General features: G+C 41.9%; 1 protein-coding gene across 1 annotated transcript in view; it reads right to left on the bottom strand.

Moving 5' to 3' along the window:
- Window positions 1-21,994, bottom strand: part of LOC134801842 (uncharacterized) — an 81,931-nt gene that overhangs the window by 47,834 nt on the left and 12,103 nt on the right. The window contains exons 8-28 of the mRNA XM_063774481.1: window positions 21,797-21,908; window positions 21,239-21,409; window positions 20,277-20,411; window positions 17,272-17,393; window positions 16,981-17,096; window positions 16,704-16,858; window positions 15,715-15,857; window positions 14,987-15,163; window positions 14,379-14,488; window positions 13,468-13,794; window positions 12,337-12,521; window positions 11,463-11,648; window positions 10,246-10,381; window positions 9,457-9,636; window positions 8,693-8,975; window positions 7,530-7,822; window positions 6,965-7,141; window positions 6,279-6,473; window positions 5,838-6,023; window positions 5,059-5,228; window positions 4,186-4,400 (exon numbers count right to left, since the gene is read on the bottom strand). Of these exons, the coding sequence (XP_063630551.1) occupies window positions 4,186-4,400; window positions 5,059-5,228; window positions 5,838-6,023; window positions 6,279-6,473; window positions 6,965-7,141; window positions 7,530-7,822; window positions 8,693-8,975; window positions 9,457-9,636; window positions 10,246-10,381; window positions 11,463-11,648; window positions 12,337-12,521; window positions 13,468-13,794; window positions 14,379-14,488; window positions 14,987-15,163; window positions 15,715-15,857; window positions 16,704-16,858; window positions 16,981-17,096; window positions 17,272-17,393; window positions 20,277-20,411; window positions 21,239-21,409; window positions 21,797-21,908 (3,774 nt within the window). The remainder of the gene's footprint in view (window positions 1-4,185; window positions 4,401-5,058; window positions 5,229-5,837; window positions 6,024-6,278; window positions 6,474-6,964; window positions 7,142-7,529; window positions 7,823-8,692; window positions 8,976-9,456; window positions 9,637-10,245; window positions 10,382-11,462; window positions 11,649-12,336; window positions 12,522-13,467; window positions 13,795-14,378; window positions 14,489-14,986; window positions 15,164-15,714; window positions 15,858-16,703; window positions 16,859-16,980; window positions 17,097-17,271; window positions 17,394-20,276; window positions 20,412-21,238; window positions 21,410-21,796; window positions 21,909-21,994) is intronic.

Genomic DNA, 21,994 nt, shown 5'->3' with positions numbered 1-21,994 from the left:
GAGAGAAAACAGTAAATGTGTACAAAGGCGAACTTGGTAAATTAGGAAGGGAATGAAAATAATGCAGAAAGGAAAAAAAATGGGTTAATTTATCGTTATAATATAATATATACTTGGTCAAGCAGATCTTGTCAGTAGAAAAAGGCGGCAAATTTGAAAAATGTAGGCGCGAAGGGATATCGTCATAGAAAATTTAAATTTCGCGCCTTTTGCTACTGACAAGTTTTGCTTGACCATCTATAGTATTGTTAACTTGTTAGACTTAGACAGTGACATTGGTTATTGCGTCTCACATTTTGCTTAATGAGAGAGTGAGACGCAAATGACATTGGACAAAGAAATTGAACAGGTGGAATACCACTCTTAGGTAAATACAGCGTAAGTTTCCCGCCACAGTGCGAAATGCCCTTATTGCTCAGTTACTTCTACCAATTTGCTCATTTTAAACCGTACCTTTCAATAGAATTCAAACACTCCGTTCACCATCCTATTAGGGTAATACAGGGTAAGATGCCCTCCATGGTGCCAAGTTCCCTTATTATCCAGTTGTATATCGATGGACACTTTTTGCGAGGGGTCCCGGTTCGCATCCCAGTGGCGTTTCTAATGATTTGCCAAGCAACCTAAAACCGTACTCACCTTGTAATAAGAACTCAAACACTCCGTTCACCATCCTATTAGGGTAATACAGGGTAAGATGCCCTCCATGGTGCCAAGTTCCCTTATTATCCAGTTGTATATCGATGGACACTTTTTGCGAGGGGTCCCGGTTCGCATCCCAGTTGAAGGCAGCAGCACTAGGGCGTTTCTAATGATTTGCCAAGCAACCTAAAACCGTACTCACCTTGTAATAAGAACTCAAACTCTTCGTTCACCATCCTATTAGGGTAATACAGTGTAAGATGCCCTCCATGGTGCCAAGTTCCCTTATTATCCAGTTGTATGTCGATGGACACTTTTTGCGAGGGGTCCCGGTTCGCATCCCAGTGGCGTTTCTAATGATTTGCCAAGCAACCTAAAACCGTACTCACCTTGTAATAAGAACTCAAACACTCCGTTCACCATCCTATTAGGGTAATACAGGGTAAGATGCCCTCCATGGTGCCAAGTTCCCTTATTATCCAGTTGTATATCGATGGACACTTTTTGCGAGGGGTCCCGGTTCGCATCCCAGTTGAAGGCAGCAGCACTAGGGCGTTTCTAATGATTTGCCAAGCAACCTAAAACCGTACTCACCTTGTAATAAGAACTCAAACTCTCCGTTCACCATCCTATTAGGGTAATACAGTGTAAGATGCCCTCCATGGTGCCAAGTTCCCTTATTATCCAGTTGTATATCGATGGACACTTTTTGCGAGGGGTCCCGGTTCGCATCCCAGTTGAAGGCAGCAGCACTAGGGCGTTTCTAATGATTTGCCAAGCAACCTAAAACCGTACTCACCTTGTAATAAGAACTCAAACTCTCCGTTCACCATCCTATTAGGGTAATACAGTGTAAGATGCCCTCCATGGTGCCATGGTATAATAATATACTCCGCCTGGTACTCTATTCCGAGATTCGCGTATGACCTAACTGACACGGGCCTGCGTCATCATGCTGTTTACAGGTTCTCAAACTTTAAAATGTGGGAGAATTTTAACCAACGGTGAAAATTATTTTAGCGGCATTAATTTTAAGTTATTCATGTAGAAACATAGTAAAATAAAACAAATCTAATGTATTAAATTAAACTTTATTTATCTATACAAGACAAACGTTTGAAAAACTAATTCACAGCAGTAGCGTGCACAGAGATTTGGGACTGGGTAGGCAAAATTATATCAGAAAACCGGGCAAGTGCGAGTCGGACTCGCGCACGAAGGGTGCAAAAAAAGGAAAAAAAAAAAACGGTCACCCATCCAAGTACTGACCCCGCCCTACGTTGCTTAACTTCGGTCAAAAATCACGTTTGTTGTATGGGAGCCCCACTTAAATCTTTATTTTATTCTGTTCTTAGTGTTTGTTGTTATAGCGGCAACAGAAATACATCTGTGAAAATTTCAACTGTCTAGCTATCACGGTTCGTGAGATACAGCCTGATGACAGACGGACGGACGGAAGGACAGCAGAGTCTTAGTAATAGAGTCCCGTTTTACCCTTTGGGTACGGAACCTTAAAAAATGAGAGCTACTAACTCACCAAAAAAATTGCGTGATGGTTTTCATTTTGTTGTCAAGTCTTTTCAATTACTTCTTTTTTTGGCTAAACGAAAGCTTCGAAAACGCATCATTTTTAATAGTTTGCACACACACACACACCCACACCCACACCCACAACTTTCACAGATAAAATTATCCATTTTTTCACTAATCGCACTTTATAATTTCCGGCAACTGTTAACTGTTATCTCATAAACTCACCAAAACAAACAAACAATGGCGACCGAATAAAAAATGTAAATAAACTTAACCAAATACTGTAAACGAATAAAAAAATAGTCTCGTTTTTGCACTAAATTACCATAGCAAATGCTACTTTTTAAAATAGTCACGTAAACATCGGAACTATTCGGAAACTTTCGGGCGTCATTCGTTTATGTTTGGTACGAAAGACACTGCCTATTGCGTCTAAATGTGTGCGTTACTTGTATAATTGTGTGCTCGTACTTATAGGAAGGCCCACTACACTGTAACCGCGTAACGACGCCTCACGGGGAGGCACACATAGAAAGATTTAGACGGAAATGTTTTCTGTCTTTGCCGTGCAAGGCACGTAGCGGCGCTAGTGCCGCGTGGTGTAAACTTCGTCGCGTAGAATTATTATAGATGATGACTTGATGACAAAGCTTAACCGGTAGATGGAGCGCTTATTAATTTTTAGAATGTTTTAAGTTATATCGATTACTGATAGTACGATCAGGTATAAATTAAATTAAGTAGTTTAAGAGGATAGACATCGGAATTATAGTAGGGTAGGCAGTGCCTTTTTGCCTTTATGAAGTGCACGCCACTGATTCACAGTTACACATTAATTACCAAGCTTACGGCGTGAAAAGTTTGGAAAACACTGCGACTGCTGACACTGAGCGAGAAGGAAATAACAATTAACACGCGTTCGACAAGGATGACGGTCAGGGCATGAAGTTATCTAGATCCGAATTGTCAAATGTGACAGAGCTATCCTGTGTTGTCAGTAGTGTAAACAGAATTACCCGAACGTCTGAAATTTCTGTCGTGAATCGGAAGATATTGCTAACGAATAATTAAAAATGACGTGTTATTGTAAAATTTAAGATAAAATACATATAAATGAAAATTATAAAATTATAAAGAAATATTTTAACTTATTAACCATAGGTATAATGTACCCATGTAACATGTTATGTTGAAATAAAGTGGCAATGTTATTGTGACGTAGGCCCGTGTCACTCTGGGAATAGAAGACCATGTTTTATTAGACCATGCATGGTGCCAAGTTCCCTTATTATCCAGTTGTATGTCGATGGACACTTTTTGCGAGGGGTCCCGGTTCGCATCCCAGTTGAAGGCAGCAGCACTAGGGCGTTTCTAATGATTTGCCAAGCAACCTAAAACCGTACTCACCTTGTAATAAGAACTCAAACTCTCCGTTCACCATCCTATTAGGGTAATACAGTGTAAGATGCCCTCCATGGTGCCAAGTTCCCTTATTATCCAGTTGTATGTCGATGGACACTTTTTGCGAGGGGTCGCGGTTCGCATCCCAGTTGAAGGCAGCACTAGGGCGTTTCTAATGATTTGCCACACAACCTAAAACCTACTCACCTTGCAATAAGAATTCAAACTCTCCGTTCACCATCCTATTAGGGTAATACAGCATAAGATGCCCTCCGTGGTGCCAAGTGCCCTTATTATCCAGTTGTATGTCTATGGACACTTTTTGCGAGGGGTCGCGGTTCGCATCCCAGTTGAAGGCAGCACTAGGGCGTTTCTAATGATTTGCCACACAACCTAAAACCTACTCACCTTGCAATAAGAATTCAAACTCTCCGTTCACCATCCTATTAGGGTAATACAGCATAAGATGCCCTCCGTGGTGCCAAGTGCCCTTATTATCCAGTTGTATGTCTATGGACACTTTTTGCGAGGGGTCGCGGTTCGCATCCCAGTTGAAGGCAGCACTAGGGCGTTTCTAATGATTTGCCACACAACCTAAAACCTACTCACCTTGCAATAAGAATTCAAACTCTCCGTTCACCATCCTATTAGGGTAATACAGCATAAGATGGCCTCCGTGGTGCCAAGTGCCCTTATTATCCAGTTGTATGTCTATGGACACTTTTTGCGAGGGGTCGCGGTTCGCATCCCAGTTGAAGGCAGCGCTGAGGCGTTTCTGGCGTGGAGTGAGCCACCGCTTGTAGGAGATGTGGACGTCGCGGAGTCTGAAATAGATGTTGTGGTCATGAGTGTATTCGAGTCTTGAGAAAACTGCTCGTAGTTAACCAGGATATGTTGAAAAAAGTTATTATAAGGTTTTTGCCCAGGAGATGGAAACTCTTATGCAAAAAATCTTCAACAAGAAAAAAAAGACTTGACGAAACAGTCCTAATTACATGTTATCATTTTTAAAACGCCGATAGTATGTGGATACTACAGTGGGTGATATGCTTGCGATGCTAAAGGCTTTCGACCGGGAATGCGGCCGCCCCAGCGCCTACATATAGGAGCTTTGAATATAGGATGGCACTAGGGTATTCAGTATGTACACAAGTAATTTCCCAGACAAGGGGTCAACCCATACTCCAAGGCAGTCAAGGCATCAATGTCTTGCCGTGGACCCTGGCAAGGCCGTTGGCTCAAAGCCATCCGGCATTTCGTTTTCTGATATGTTTGTTACAAACAAAAAACTTACTGATCCAAGTTAACGTACATGAAAACATCCGTGTTGTTACTAAGGTCCGTGTTAGGGTCAAACTGTATGCTTTGTCGTTTGCTACCTCCACGTAGGTAGTAAAGTTCTGTTGCGAGATACGTAGCCAAACAATGTTCTATATTACTGCTAGATATTGTGATGTGATATGTCATAACATAAAGACTTACTGGTCAAAGTGTACGTCCATGGACACGTCGGTGTTGTTAGTAAGGTCCGCGTTGAGGGTCAAACTGTACGCTTTGTCGTTGGCGTCCACCTCTACGTAGGTTGTGAAGTTTTGCTCCGAGAGTAGGACGTAGCGAAGTAGCATTCTGTACTTGTCTTCGTTGTACTCGCCCTAGAACATTATTATTATTTATGTTAGATTATTTTGGTATTTTCAATGTTATGTGCCCAATTGTAAAAATAATTAGATTATGGGTGGACCCCCATTTTTTCTCTGTTTGCATGTCAAAAGTATTTTACGCACATCATTTTGTGTGGGGAACATGAATAACCCTTTTAAAGAAACATGCAGATAATTATCTGAGTAAAAAACAGTCAAGCGGAGCGGTTGGAGGTGCGAGTAGCGTGGCGGCAAGCGGTTAAGAGCTCTGTATGCACTCGGGCCGCTCCCATACGTTTACATTTGTTTAATATGAAGTCTCGAGCGCCAACTCAGTTCGCACATTAAAAAGTAATGGTGTTGCCCTTATATGTAAGAATTACCAGTTAGATTTCTGCCTTAGAAAAATCAAAGTCACGCCATAGAATAAATAAATAGTACTAGGTATGATTACGACAGATATGACCACAAGGTGGCGCAAGCGCGAGTAGGCGTCCGTTCCGTAGCGGTGCGCGGCAACTACTACTGCTAGACACCAAAATTGGTGTGGGTCGCATGTACTTGTAGCGACGCGACGAAATCGCGGAGTGAGCCACGCCTGGTCTCGCATTATTTTCTTACCTGTCCAACAAAAGTAAGCTGCCTATTGTCCTGCGTGAACCTAGCATCGACAGCTATGTCCTTGAAATGGTTACTGTTCAGTATCAGCTTGAGCCGGTGCGACGCCATGTTGGTTTTCGACTGGTCCTGATACAGCGCGTCTATGTTGAAATCCACGCCCGTGAACCAGACGCCTGCTGCGTTCACCTGCCAAAGGATTTAGAGCTTTAGAATGAGGGTGTAGAGTTCGATTTCGTTCGAAATTCCTTTTGACGGGATACAGAATGTGTATCCGCCGTGGCTTGGGAGGCCTTCCTCTCCATAGCGGAAGATATAAAGGTTGAATTCTGGAATGACACTTGAAATCATTCCGATTATCGTCGCACTTTTGATATTTGACAATCTTGTACATTTTAGACCTGTTGTTATGTTATTTAATAAATCTATCTTTTATAACCTTACCTGGAACTCTTTATCTTCCTTCTCATGCACCTTCGCCTTGATAGAGCAGTCGTGTAGCGTCGGTAGAGAAGTATTTAGTTCTGCAGTCGCAAATAACTTCGTACCGGGCGGGTAGTACAGAGCGCCTGATACTAGGATGTCTTTGGACTTTGGGTTTACATTTAGAAGGGCCACTACTGTGTATTTCTTGCCAACCTGTAAAAATACACTTTTTAGAGACTTCTCGAGTGTCACGTTGATGAAAATTAGTTGAAATACACAATTGTGACGTTCCACGGGAAATGGTACCTTATCGGTCGCATAGCACCGCAATAGTATTGGAGCGGCGTTAATAATAGCGTAAGCGCCAACCACCATAAGATACCTTTACCGGTGGGACGTCACAGTAAGTTTACTTTCGATATAACCTTTTAACATAGAAACTGTCACTGTCACGTTTTTCTATGAACCAGTATATTACATTGTCGCGGCAGTAACATGGGTTTAGTAATTCCTAAATGCCAGGCCAGACCACACCGGACATGTGAGAGTAGACGTGCACGTGTGCATGCGCTAAAATGTCGGTGCACGCACACGTCACGCAGGCGGTGTGTCGTCTCTCATAAGGATCTGTATATTACAACGCGCACGTGCAAGCGCGCAGCCGGTGTGCCCAGGTCTAACTGAAACGTCAAAGCGACATTTACCTCCTGATATTCAAATATCATTCGCACAGGCCTCGGCTTGGTGACGGTGAGGTGCGTGGCTAACTTTATGCCAAGAGGTGTGTCAATGCGCGTGTAGCCGAATGTAAGTGACGGGTCTATGGCCGGGTCACGGGATGAAGATACGTTGAAACTCATGTCTAAGTGCGTTTGGGATTTCTGAAAAAAAAACAGCGGTTTTAAAAATATACATAAAAGGAAAAGTTTCACCGCCTACTACAATTTTTTTTCTTTTTCAGGGTTCCGTACCCAAAGAATAAAAACGGGACCCTATTACTAAGACTCTGCTGTTCGTCTGTGTGTCTGTCCGTCCCCAGGCTGTATCAGAATATATTTATTTATTTATTTATTTATTTATTTATTTAATATAATATAATATTTTAGTAGGGCTCCAATACAACAAACGCGATTTTTTTCGCTGTTTTTTTTGCGTAATGGTACCCTTCGTGCGCGAGTCGCACTCGCACTTGGCCAGTTTTATTTATTTCTAACTGTGTTTTCATCACAAGACGAAATTCTGTGTACACGTATGTGTAAAAACACTTACCATATTCTTCAACACAGCAAAGAAATTATACATAGGATAGGCTGTAAATTCCATCGCGAGCTCTCCGTACAAATCATGTCTGTTCCCCATCGGTCGCTCGCTATACAACCCCTCTAGTTTAATCGTCTGTGTCTTATTCTTGTAGCTCTGATAGTCTAGAGTTAGTTGGAGTCCGTGGGAGAGGCCGTTGATGGTGTAATAGCCGACGAGGTGGCTGGCTTGTTGGCGCATGTGGAAGTCCACTAGGATGTCCGCTTGTGTGACGCCGCCTTTTGTGCGTACTTTGAATTGGCCTGGGAAATAAATAGTTAAAAGTCAGTTACTGATAACAGGATCCTGGAATCATTTATTAATTCTGAGTTTCTGGAATGCCCCCAGCAATGTTGATGTTTTCTTAAATCTACTTTTTTTTTAAACATACCAGTTAACTCGGCAATCTTCTCATCATTGACAACCCAGTACGCCTTCGGCAACCACACATATCCAAACATGATATCAGTTTTCTTTAACGACATGACCGTATCAAAATGCTTCCTTATATCTATGACCGGACTGGCTTCTACACGACATTGGCATATTCAGATAACTACTCAAGAAACATACTCACCAGTTAACTCAGCAATTTTCTCGTCATTGACAACCCAGTACGCCTTCGGCAACCACACATATCCAAACATGATATCGTTTTCTTCAACGACATAACTGTACCAAAATGCTTCCATCCATCTATGACCAGACTGGCTTCAACTTGACATTGGCATATTCAGATAACTACTCAAGAAATATACTCACCAGTTAACTCAGCAATCTTCTCATCATTGACAACCCAGTACGCCTTCGGCAACCACACATATCCAAACATGATATCAGTTTTCTTTAACGACATGACCGTATCAAAATGCTTCCTTATATCTATGACCGGACTGGCTTCTACACGACATTGGCATATTCAGATAACTACTCAAGAAACCTACTCACCAGTTAACTCAGCAATTTTCTCGTCATTGGCAACCCAGTACGCCTTCGGCAACCACACATATCCAAACATGATATCGTTTTCTTCAACGACATAACTGTACCAAAATGCTTCCATCCATCTATGACCAGACTGGCTTCAACTTGACATTGGCATATTCAGATAACTACTCAAGAAATATACTCACCAGTTAACTCAGCAATTTTCTCGTCATTGACAACCCAGTACGCCTTCGGCAACCACACATATCCAAACATGATATCAGTCTTCTTTAACGACATGACCGTATCAAAATGCTTCCGTCCGTCTATAACCAAACTTGCTTCAACTGACTTCACGTTGGCGGTATTGAGGTAGGCCCCCTTGGCTTTGAGGGTGTTTTTGGCAGATTGGAAGGTAAGGCTGGCCGTGTAGGACGTGTTGGTTTCCGTGTTGGATAGGTTCAGAACTGCGTCGATCATGCGTTTTTCCTGTGAAATCGAAAGTAGTTGTGTAGGTGTTTGTAGAAATAAGTTTTCTGTATTTAAATTACAGTTCAATATCTTTTAGCAAATATTGCGACAGTCTATATCAAGCGTGTCTATCACATGAACGATTCTCCATGTACAATCTTTAACCTAACGCTTCCCACCAATGGACACATATAGTGGGGGGGGGGTGCTGATTTTAAGATTGATATTATTACTCTACGCTGCATTGAATGCAATGAATGGCGCGCTCAGCAGTCTAAATAATTTGTCTACATTGATTCAGTCTTATTACAATAGGTACATTGTATACTGTTTCCGATTGATTTTGTATTGTATTAACTGGCGCAACTCAGCTGAAATGTCGGAATTTAAGGTAATAACAATGAAATCATATCGCGGTAGAACCGTTCGTGTAATTAAATAAATATGATGAACTGCAAATATTACTTTGGTGATGTACGGCATGATGTCTGTAACATACCTGGCTGTCAGGAGTGTCGAAGGTGAAGGCGATGACGTCACTGGACTGGTTCTTGTCCCACTTGTATTGGAAGGAGTATATCTTGGCGGACGGGTCGGCTTTCTCGAGCGACAGGACGTACTTGGCCGGACCGCTCATTATGAAGTACGGAGCGCCTTTCAGGTTCGTCATGTCTGGGAACTGGAGAGAAAATTCATTCAACCATTCAATTAACTATCAGAATACGGACATAACAATTATACAGTAAACCAAGTTCGTATACTGCTCTACGTACCATCACCCACACTGTTAACTGACAGTTCGTAAACCTTATTACAAAAGGCATGCCTACCTAAATACCTACCTACCTATGCCTGCAAAAAAAGGGTCGTATAATTCTAATTGGCATCTGAGCGCGGGCTAGTCCAACGCTCAAAAAACTAATGTAAGTGCTCCGATAACGCACCTTTGTTACGCATCTCGATGACACATTTTAGACTGGTTCGGTAACGTTCGACACGCCGGCACTCTGTAACCGTAGAGGGACCACACACAGCCTCGAAAAGTATTTTTCCATTAGATCATCTGAATCTTATTCCAATTACCATTAGAGTCGCAATTCAATAACCGGCCTTTTTTATGCAGGTAAGTAGTACGTGCGGTTTTACTTAACAATAGACAAAGGATTCGCCGTTAGGGGCCAGCTACAAATCGAACGACTATATTTTGTTACTTAAAATGAGGCATCAACAGTCAACACTTTAGTGTAACTAATACTTAAACTGAATAATAAATATTAAATTTTAGTACCCGATAGGAGGCGCAGACTTTAATGCCAATGCCCTTGTCAAAGGCGGACCAGCTACAAGTGTTCTGTTCTATCTTGTTGGTGTTCAGCCCTTGCTGCTGCAACTCTTCGTCACCGTGGAGGATTATCAGTTCCGATCTGGAAAAAAATGTGGTGATAGAATATTTTCTAGGCTTATATCGACCGGGATATGGACCGTGATTACCTGATTACCTTTTGTATTGTTTTCGAGCTCCCGATATTTCGACGCAGTTACATGCATCTTGTTCACGGGTAACTGAAGATAGCGGGTGGGTCATCTACCGTGGGTGTCAATATTGTGTAGACCGCGCTCGTCTATAATATCGGGAGCTCGAAAACAATACAAAAGGTAATCTAGTAATCACGGTCCATATGATCCATATCCCGGTCGATATAAGTCTCGTGAAATTAACCGTGAAGTACTCATGTTCCATCAATTCTATGATTTGAAAGGAAAACTTTGCGTCAACAACCAACTTAAATCCACGCCAAGTTACTGGTCGAGCGGTAAAGTGTCTGATTTTCAAACCGAAGGTCGCGAGTTCAAACCCCAGCTGGTACCAATGAGTTACTTGGAACTATTATACAAAATATTATTTAATTATTACCAATCGCTTTTCGGCGAAAAATAACAGTCCCAATAAGGTCTACTTTTATTTTATCTCTGGGTTCAGACCGAAGCCACGGATGTTGAGCTTGGCTTGGCTCGACTGGTTGGCTGTAACTTACTTGGCTGCGAATATTTCTCTGTTCTCACTTGGGCAGGGACAGATCAAGCCTGATCAGACCAAGGCCTCGGATATTGAGCTTGGCCTCGACGGCGGTAGAGGTGTAACTCACTTGGGTGAATATTTCTCTCTTCTCACTGGGTAGGGACAGCTCAAGCCGGACGAGGCCGAGGCCGCGGATGTTAAGTTTGGCCTGGATAGCGTTGGGTAATATATCGACTGTAACTCACTGGGCTGCAAATATTTCTCTCTTCTCACTGGGCAGGGATAGATCAAGCCGCACCAGGCCGAGGCCGCGGATGTCGAGTTTGGCCTGGATAGCGTTGGGTAACATATCGACTGTAACTCACTGGGCTGCAAATATTTCTCTCTTCTCAATGGGCAGGGATAGATCAAGCCGCACCAGGCCGAGGCCGCGGATGTCGAGTTTGGCCTGGATAGCGTTGGGTAACATATCGACTGTAACTCACTTGGCTGCAAATATTTCTCTCTTCTCACTGGGCAGGGATAGATCAAGCCGCACTAAGCCGAGGCCGCGGATATTGAGTTTGGCCTCGACGGCGGTGGCGGTGTAGAGACGCATGTTGACGCGGATGCCGCTCGAGCTGAGATCACCGGCGTTCACGGACATTGTTGCGGCTATGTTTACTGCAACGCTGTGAGAAAAGTTTATGTAAAAATCGAGTGAGAGGAAAATTCAACAGGTTGTATGACATTTAAATCTTTTGCGTTTTGAATGTGAGTTAATATGTCAACAGGTTGTGTTTAACTGAATAAGGAATCGTTTTTTTTATTATGATGTTCTTACTAACTTTCGTTCACATTTTTCATATGTAGATACAGTAAAAACCGGGCAAGTGCGAGTCGGACTCGCGCACGAAGGGTTCCGTACCATAATGCAAAAAACGGAAAAAAGAAAACGGTCACCCATCCAAGTACTGACCCCCGACGTAGCTTAACTCGGTCAAAAATCACGTTTGTTGTATGGGAGCCCCACTTAAATCTTTATTTTATTCTGTTTTTAGTATTTGTTGTTATAGCGGCAACAGAAATACATCATCTGTGAAAATTTCAACTGTCTAGCTATCACGGTTCGTGCGATACAGCCTGGTGACAGACAGACAGACGGACAGACGGACGGACGGACGGACGGACAGCGGAGTCTTAGTAATAGGGTCCCGTTTTACCCTCTGGGTACGGAACCCTAAAAAAGAATAAACAATTTATCCGATATAAATAAGTATAGTAAACTTATTAGTAACTAAACATCTTATAAGTTATATAATTAATCACCCATTTACATGACGACCCTGCCAGCGTACGATGATCAATCTGAAATCTTACCTAGGATGTATCTTGCCCTCAAAGTCCAGATTCCCGCTCTGACTAAACTTATCCAGCATAGTCCCTGATAGTTTGGTATTGACGTAGCTAGTTCCCATAAGGTTCATATTAAGGGGTAAACCGCAGCCAGTGGGGACAGAGAACGTAGTATCGAGGAAGAGAGATGCCTTGTTGTAGGAGATTTCCTGAGAATAAAAACAAAATACATATGAGGTAAAATTATGACAACTGAGAACAACGTCAACAAAACCCAACCCAACGGTGGTTGAAAGAAAATGAAATTAAAAATCGCCTTAACCACGAATTTCAGACGTGTAATAGTGGGTACTAGAGGCTCTAGACAGTCATCACCTGCCTCGATAACGTGTAAAACATTGTTATGGCAGGTGTCCGACCTCTCTACAATAGCCCAGTCTCATTATCCACCCAAACTTCAATTATAGACCGGTATACTGGTCACTTTTTCTACAATAGTCCCAATGCCTGCTGAGGCCGGTTCATGGGTGTCTATTGTTGCGCCTGTGAACGGGTTCCAGGAGGCGTTCTACATGACATTAAAACTCTCCAAAGGGCTTCTACGTGTTGGATCTATATCCCCACGCAAGTTTATCAAAAGGCCGGGATTTATAGGTCCGTGAAATTTAGAAGGGAGGAACATATTGAGTTAACTCAAAGCGTTACAATTTTACTCGGACTTAAACTAAGTTGTGATTAATAGTCAAAATATCTTAAACACGGACTCATACCTATATGTAGTTTAAGTCTCTAAAAGCCTACCCTTTCAGACAATATTTCCAATATCCTCAACTGCGGATTCAGTCTTTCCAAGCTTTTCACAATCTCATCATTCCCCTCCGCGTTCCAATACGAAATCTCATTCCCGAACACTTTCACCCCCAACTCCGCCATGGGGAACTGGTGCTTAAGCGCTTCATTCTTGTACACTCAGCAGCAGAAGTTGCTAAGCGGGCAAGGTGTTCAAAATGATCTTGACACGACATTATTGTAAAGAGAATAATAAGAGCGTGTCAAGGTAATTTTGGATGTCGACTTTCCCTGGCCCACCTTAAACGCTACGATGCTACATTCTTCTTGAGTGTATTAATATCAACAGTCATATAAAATACATACCTTTCCAGACAATATCTCCAATATTCTCAACTGCGGATTGAGCCTCTCCAAACTCTTCACAATCTCGTCATTCCCCTCCGCGTTCCAATACGAAATCTCATTCCCGAACACTTTCACCCCCAACTCCGCCATGGGGAACTGGTGCTTAAGCGCCTCATTCTTGTACGGGATGTCGTCGACTTTCCCCCGCACGTCATCGGCTTCAGTTAAAGAACGGAGGAAGCGAAGGTTTTGAAGGTGGTCGTTCAGTTTGGTCTTGCTGAGCGGACCGTTGTTGCCGAAGAGGTTCTCGAAGTAGCGCTCGAAGCCTTCGGCGCGGGCTTTTAGCTGGAATTGATGCCAATACTTGTAAGAGTTGTGAGAACTGACAGGTCGTAAACCTTATTACAGAAGGCATAAGGTACACCGATATACAGTTAACAGTGTCGGCGAGGGTACTGTAAATACGTTGTACAATACTTTTTTTCAACATTTAGCTTAACATTGACATTACCTTGAAGATCGCTATACTGCAAAACGTAATTCAAGACCAAAAAAAGTAAGAAAATGTTGCCATTGCAATAATTTGTTTGTAAAATAGTAGATTCATTTTGATAAATAATCACGCTAAGATAATTTATTCATTAGTAATTTTACTCCCACTATTTAAAAAAGTACTTTTATTTAATTATTTGTACATAAATACAAGACGCGCTTGTAAAAAAGTGGCAACATTTCTTACTTTTTTTGGTCTTGAATTACGTTTTGCAGTTTAGATGCAGACAACATGGGATCAGTTTTTAGGGTTCCGTACCTCAAAAGGAAAAACGGAACCCTTATAGGATCACTGGTGCGTCTAGTCTGTCTTGTACCTTTTGTAATAAGGTCCACCGATGTACAGTTAAGAGTATTGCTGTTTGTACAAAACATACCTCTAAAATGTTGATGGATTCTCCAAACATGTCGACAGTCAAGTTGAGAGACACCGATCGCGGTATGTATGAGTCCGGAGAGAAGATCACGTTCGCCTCGTAGTTACCACCTGCGGTATGTTTTCAAATTTAATACAATGTAATTTAAGTTTAATTTACTAAAACAAATAAAAAATTAAATACTTAGTCTAGTCAACCATCCTTCACCAAAAAAGGCGGCAAATATGAAACACCTTTCAGAAATTTCAGTTTTCGCGGCTTGTTCAGTGACGACTGAAGGGTAACATTTTTGTCAGTATTGCCAATAATCCAATGATAATTGAATTTGTTTTAAGAATGAAGCCAATATATCCACAGTAATGAACACAAAAACATTTGGCTGACATTCAAAATACGAATCATTGTCTTTACTTTCCAGAAGGATTGTCATTTATCATTATACTAGGTACACTCAAAAGGTTTCTAAAGGCGTAAAGTTCACCGATGTACATTTAACAGTGCGGGCGATGTCAAATACAACGTCAAATACATGATCCGTTGCAAAGGTTACTTTCAACAATTAAACTATTTTCAACTTTGTGCTCATACAGATAAAGTCCAAATCTCACCCGCATTATACTGGTCGAAGAACACGCTCTGCTCGTAGTTTCGCGAAAACATCCTAAAGTCGGGCTGGTCTTCCAACTGAGGCATGGGGTTGCCAGAGAGCAGACCCTGAATTTCTACCCTAGAGGGCAGGGATGATTGGCCCAAGTTGTTGAGGTGGGACCAGACGAATGTTGCCACTGGAAATAAATACAATGGCCGTAAGAAAAATAGATCGCTAGATTCATCAACCTCCTGTCCTTTTTAACTAAAATTACTTAAAAAGGACAGTTTAATAAAAAACAGATCTTTATATAGTTGGACTAAACAACGGAAAGGAAAATGCATGTGGTTGCCAGAGATATAAGTCATATAAGTAAATGGCGTAAGCAATGGCGTAGAAATATGACATGCTCGAGATAAATATTAACTGAGGACACATGTTAATTGTCATCCGATCATCGTCAATATGAATCAAATGTACAAGATATTCGGCTTGGTAGAAATATTAATCAAAACTATCTAAATCTTGACATTAACCGATTTCATAAGGACAGGACACGCAAAAGATTTAAATGCTTATAATGGGAATAACATCGCAATCGCGAATACCGTAATTGGCAAATCCGAAACGTAAAACATAGACAGTGCTTTTAGCGATTTCGTGTTTGGTCCACTTGTCCTATAGTAAAAGTCTTGCAGTACATGTTTACTTGGCAAAGTTGAAAAAGAATCCGGTATTAAAACCTACCTTGATTGACCTTCTCATTTCTCACAGCATGATAGATCTTCCTAACAATACTCAAGGTGGGACACTTCATCACTTGCAAGTAAGACGCTATGCGCACTTCGATGTTTAAGTAGTCTTCACGGAACGTCTCTAGGAAGTACTCGCTGAAAGTATTAAAATAAAATATTATAATAATTTAAAATAGGCTTTGTGAAACCTAATACATAGTAACTTCTTTTTACCCGACTACGAAGTAAACATTTATGATTTTAGCAGTGTCTCTATGTACTGTCACCATCAGATACATCAAAGCGGCCCAGGTGCTCAAAAATATCTGAACAGGCACTTTAACGCCTTGAAAATTGAAAATAGTAGCGTGTTCAGATATTTGTGAGCACCCTGGCCGTATCGCTATATATGATGGCGACAGTACATACGCGCTGCACTGGCATTCATATGTATCAAGGTATGCATAGCACAGGAGTCAGGACCATAATTCAGCGCATCTTTTGAGAAAATAGTTATTTGTACAACAAGAGATCAAAGTTTGATATTTCTTCGAGTGCTTATTTTGAGTCCCGTGCAAGCGAAAGATTCTATAATAGATTCACGAGCGTAGCGAGTGAATCTAATTTAGAATCTTGAGCGTAGTAAGGGATTCAAAAGCGCACGAGATGTAAATAACTTTGATCTCGTGTAGTACACAAAATTTTTCACTCTAAGCAGTGAGAACATACCTAGAGGGACAGAGATAATAGAACCCAAGTATATCTAACTTGTATTAGACCCCGCATGTTGAAATGACTATAAAGGTCACTTGAATGTCATTTTGTCTCACTCAGTGAGCAAAATCGCATTTTGCTCACTGAGTGAGACACAATCAGTGAGCAAAATGCGATTTTGCTCACTGAGTGAGACAAAATGACTCAGTGAGCAAAATCGCATTTTGCTCACTGTTTTTAAGAAGCAAAGTACCCTTGTTCGAGCTGCTGAGGTGAAAATAAAATTACCGTGTTTCCACACAAGGCGTCCTCCGGAAAGCGTCCACGGCCGCCAGTCTGATGGGCACAGGAACCAACTCGTCGCCCACTATGTTGATAAGCACGTCTGTGAACTCCTGCTTGAAGCCGCCGATGTTACCTAGCGCTTTTATCGCTATTTTAACCTAAAAGCAAAAATATTTTATGTTATTACTGAGTTCGTTGCGTTCGTGCCAGCACTTAACAAAGAGTGTCTCGAAATATAAAAAAAAATTGTATTGTCAATAAAATACAATAATGATCTCACTTTGTTTCTCACGGCTCTCTTTGCGGTAGCCAGATCCTTGCTGTCGACCTCCTTGACTATGTTCTGGAACTCTTCCATTATCAGCTTGGGCGTCTCTTCTTCGCAGCATTCTCGTACTGATAAACAAATGTTTGTATGTATTGGTTAAAGTGGTTCCACTTTCAGTAACGATCGAACGAAGGGCAATGATAGAGGGCCTTAAGGGCTACTGATTTGACTCCTTGAGGCTTGTAAAGTTTTATGAATACGGGTTATAATTCAAAACCCCCAAATAAGCCAATTGATACTTACGAGATTTGCCGCTGTGTTTGCAGTAGGAGTGCACCATTGAAGACACGGTAAAGCTGATGACCTGGTCACCTGGCTGTCGCTTCAGTAGTTCCAACATGCTCGTTAACATTTCTTTCCTCGGTCTGTAGCAAAAAAATCATTCAATTAGATCATTATTAACTTAGTTACGTCCAATTGCTGGACACAAATAACTTTTGAAGGGCGAGAGGAATACGCTGTAGTAAAAAATTATTAAGTATAGCTTTTTAAAAAATTGTACTTAGTTTGGTTTAGTTTGGGTATGGTTGATTGTGGTGATTTTATTTAAAACAAACATTATACTTTTATGCCTTTACCATAATCTTAATCTATCAAAAGATAACCTTATTTTAATGAGAATAAGGTGCTCTGAAGATTATGTAAGAGAATTTAAAACTAGTAGTACCAATATTTGGTGCCGTGACCCGGATACTTTTTTTTTCCAATATAAACCTTAATACAATGTTAATAAGGCAGGGGCACTTTTCACTCAGCTCGCTGGAAAAAAGACTACAACCCGGATCTGACCTTTGTCACTAAAGACCCCTCAGGTACACCCCTTCCAACAGACCGGCTCGTCCTTCGGGACTTCCCCAACAGCCAACATAGACCTATAATACTGGAAGTAGGGCTAAAGATTCCACTCACTAAATCAATGCCACTCCCACGTTGGAACTTTAACCGCGCAGACTGGCCTAGTTATGCAGCAAAAGTGGACGCAGGTGTCCGTTTCATTCCTCCGATAGCACATAACTACACACGTTTCGTGGGATTGATTCTGTCTTCTGCTAAGGCCCACGTGTGTAGGGGTTTCAGAAGGGAGTATGTCCCTAGATGGAATGAACTTAGTGAACAGCTCTACAATGACTACCAAAAAACTGGGGATAGCTCGATCGGCACTGAACTTCTAGTCACCCTGGATGAAAACCGCTCCAACAAATGAAGGAATACTGTCCAATACATGGACTTCAGGCGTTCAAGTCGTAAAGCATGGAGGGTGTTAAACAAGCTTTCTGGAAGACTGTCATCGTCGCGTTCCCTACCTGCAATCCATCCAAATCAGATAGCAAACCGGTTAGTCTCTGTGTCCAGAGCAAAAGGAGACAAGTTGGAGACAAAAAAGGTGAAGAAAAAGTGGCATCAGCTGAAGGCCGACCATAAATCTGACCCCGACCTGTCAAAACCCTTCACAGCGGAGGAAGTCAAAGTAGCTATCAAAGGTCTTCAGCCTGGAAAAGCAGCAGGAGTCGATGAAATTTACAACGAATTTCTCATAAATCTTGGCTCACATGCTATAAAGTGGTTATCTTTATTTTTCTCCGAAATTCTGAAGTCCAATAAACTGCCTAGGTTATTCACAGAATCCAAAGTGATCGCTTTACTAAAGCCAGGAAAGAATGACGATGATCCCTCTAACTATCGCCCTATAGCTCTACTGTGTAATGTTTATAAACTTCTGGAAAGAGTCTTGCTGAAACGAATATCGCCGCTCATAGACAAACTTATTCCAGTAGAGCAAGCGGGTTTCAGATGCGGGCGCAGCTGTACAGATCAAGTCCTAGCATTAACCACTCATATAGAGACGGGATACCAAAATGGACTTAAATCTGGGGCAGTCTTCATCGACCTAACGGCAGCGTACGATACGGTATGGAGAGAGGGACTGCTCTACAAACTTTTAGTGGCAGTTCCCAACTTGGAAATCGTTCAACTTATATCAAGCATGCTTTCTCAACGACGGTTCCGCATTCACCTGGGTTCCAAGGTCAGCAACGTGAAGAAGCTGAACAACGGGCTGCCACAGGGCTCTGTACTAGCCCCTACCTTATTCAATCTGTACATCCACGACCTGCCTCCCACCCTGGCTCGCAAATTTATATACGCCGACGATATTTGCCTTGTCACGCAGAATAAGACTTTTAATAACCTGGAGCGGACATTAACGCAGGACATGGTTACACTAGCAAGGTATTTCAAAGCATGGCGCCTCACACCTAGCACAAATAAGACCGAAACATGCTGTTTCCACCTACACAACCAACTGGCAAACCGCGAGCTCAAAGTTTCCCTCAACGGTTCGACCCTGAGACACAATTCTACCCCAAAATATCTCGGTGTCATCCTTGACCGCTCTCTAACCTTCAAAGAACATCTCACGTGTACTGGACGCAAACTGCAAACGCGCAACAATATCATTCACAAATTAACTGGAACATCCTGGGGTGCAAATGCCAACACTCTGCGTACATCTGCCTTATCGCTGGTGTATTCCTCGGCTGAGTATTGCGCGCCGGTCTGGATGGGCAGTGTTCACACCAACAAAGTCGACACGGAGCTAAATAAAACTATGCGACTCATATCCGGCACACTGCGATCTACCCCGTGCCACTGGCTACCAGTTCTTTGTGGGATCCTGCCACCTGATCTGCGAAGGAAAGATGCGCTTATGAAAGAGTCTCGCAAAATTAGGGAAAATCCAAACTTACCAATACACAGCGAATTCACGCACCCGGTAAATAGTCGCCTGAAGTCCAGGAACCCCCCCTACAGTATAGCGTCATCTCTTTCACAAGGAGACTACAACGCTAACCGGGAGTGGACGCAACTATGGACTACTACAATGGTTGGAAAGTTTGGATCGGGGATTATCCCGGGTAAGAAAATAGATGGGTTTGATCTGCCGAGGCGGACATGGTGTAACCTCAATAGATTGCGCACCGGCCACGGTCGCTGTGCCCTATATAAGTACCGTTGCGGCTGGGTGGAGTCTCCTGCCTGTCACTGTGGTGCCGAGGAACAGAGTATCCGACATATTTTCCAAGAGTGCCCATCTACTCGGTATACTGGAGGCCCCCCGGAAGACCTGATAAAACTGAACGACGAAGCTATCAAGTGGATTAATTCTCTGGAGTTAGATTTATGATTTCTCTGTATCTGTAAATATAATATGATGCCATACGATTAAATAAAATAATAAGGCATATTACCTCGGTATCATAGCCATGGACATGAGCCACTCGTGTCTGGTGTTGGCGTCGACTGCTTCACGAAGTACCATGTCCTTGATCAGTTCTACGGAACCGGCGCTCGCTATGTAGGGTAGGGCGTCTAGCATGTGTTTTCTGAAAAAATGTATTAAATAAATAAAAATTTGGGTACAATTTAACACAGATCGATCAAGCCAAAGCGTGTTCTATTGGAACTAGGCGACGATATCAAAAAAGAAAATGAAATACCTACATGCATATAATTTTGAGATTTATTCCTGACTGAGAGACAAAAAAATTGGGAGTTATAAAAACTACACAGTTTTATATCGGGTGGAACAGAACGAAGGACTTTTATGTAAACTGGGAATTGTTCAGGCTACGTACTTTATTTTTCACTTATTAATCACGTTAATATTTCTAACCGTTTTCGAGATACAGTTTGTTAAACATTAGTGCGAAAATCTGTATGTTTCTACCCTAGCAAGTAGATCCTATTGAATGACATGACATATGTCAATTTAAAATGTAAATAACTTTATAGGGTTGTCACTGATGTAAATTTTTTTAATTTTAATGATTTTGTTTTACTTTTAAATCCAGCTTTACGATTATAATAACTCGATTGTAGATCACTTAGATAACCCTATCCTTTCAGCTCAGTCTCTCGAAATGTTCCACCCTGTATATGTAATTATTAAGTACTCAAGTCACTCTAGGACAGATAAGGGACTCTAGGCAGTAACTATGATAGGGCAGGGCAACGTAGCCTCCAGCCATGAGAGGTGCGTTCATGAGGTCATATTATGATCTCTAAATAATAGCTGAGAAACGAGATGAATGACGCTTACTGACAAACTCTAGACAACAACTGTGACAGGGCGGGGTAATTTAACCCCCGAGCCGTTTGCGCCAGTTTCCCCCGGTGGAACTTCTATCTGAGAAAAAAAGAGGAAACTTACGTCGCTTTAGGACAAATGCTCGGGGCTCTCGACAACAACTGAGATAGCGCGGGGTAATGCAGCCCCCGGGCCGCGCGCACCAGCTTCCCCCACAGCCCCACGGTGGAGCCGCTGTCCAGGTTCTCGTCCATCGTCATTCCTGGCACGTAGTCATCTGTGCTGTCCTTGATGCTGGAATAAATTAAATGTAATGAATAAAAAATAATGTTTACACATTTTTTGTGTGGAAATTTGTTGAATTTCAGCTAATACGGTCAGTTGTGTTTGGTTGTGTATACCTACTGACTACTGAGTGTCATATGGCAGACACATAGGATAAACACGTCAAACTTCTAGAAACCCACTGTTTTATCGAATGCCATAAAAATCAATGGCATCGTTACTACTAATAATAGTTCTTATTAATTGAATAAAATTTAAACTATGTTCAATTGGAACAGTTTCATTCCATTAGTTTTGTTTCAATTGAAAATTAACTAATTTCAACTTTATGTCCTACATTATTGATTTTAATATTGTATGGTCTTATTCCTTGAACAGTGAATAGGTATTACTAACTTGCACAACAACTTCAAAACTTCTCTAGCTGACTTCAGCTCTCCAGTTTCAGTCTTGACATGCGAATTGTGATGGTTAAGCAAATTGGAGCGTCTCTCTATCGCCATCCAGCCTGCAAAGGAAAGTATACTTTGAGATCATTGAAATAGGTTTTATATTTAATGGTTACAATGTCGGACACAAACCGGCAGACTGGTG

This window comes from Cydia splendana, chromosome 2 (genome assembly GCF_910591565.1).
Source record: "Cydia splendana chromosome 2, ilCydSple1.2, whole genome shotgun sequence".
NCBI lineage: Eukaryota > Metazoa > Arthropoda > Insecta > Lepidoptera > Tortricidae > Cydia > Cydia splendana.
This window is presented reverse-complemented; position numbering and strand designations above follow the sequence as displayed.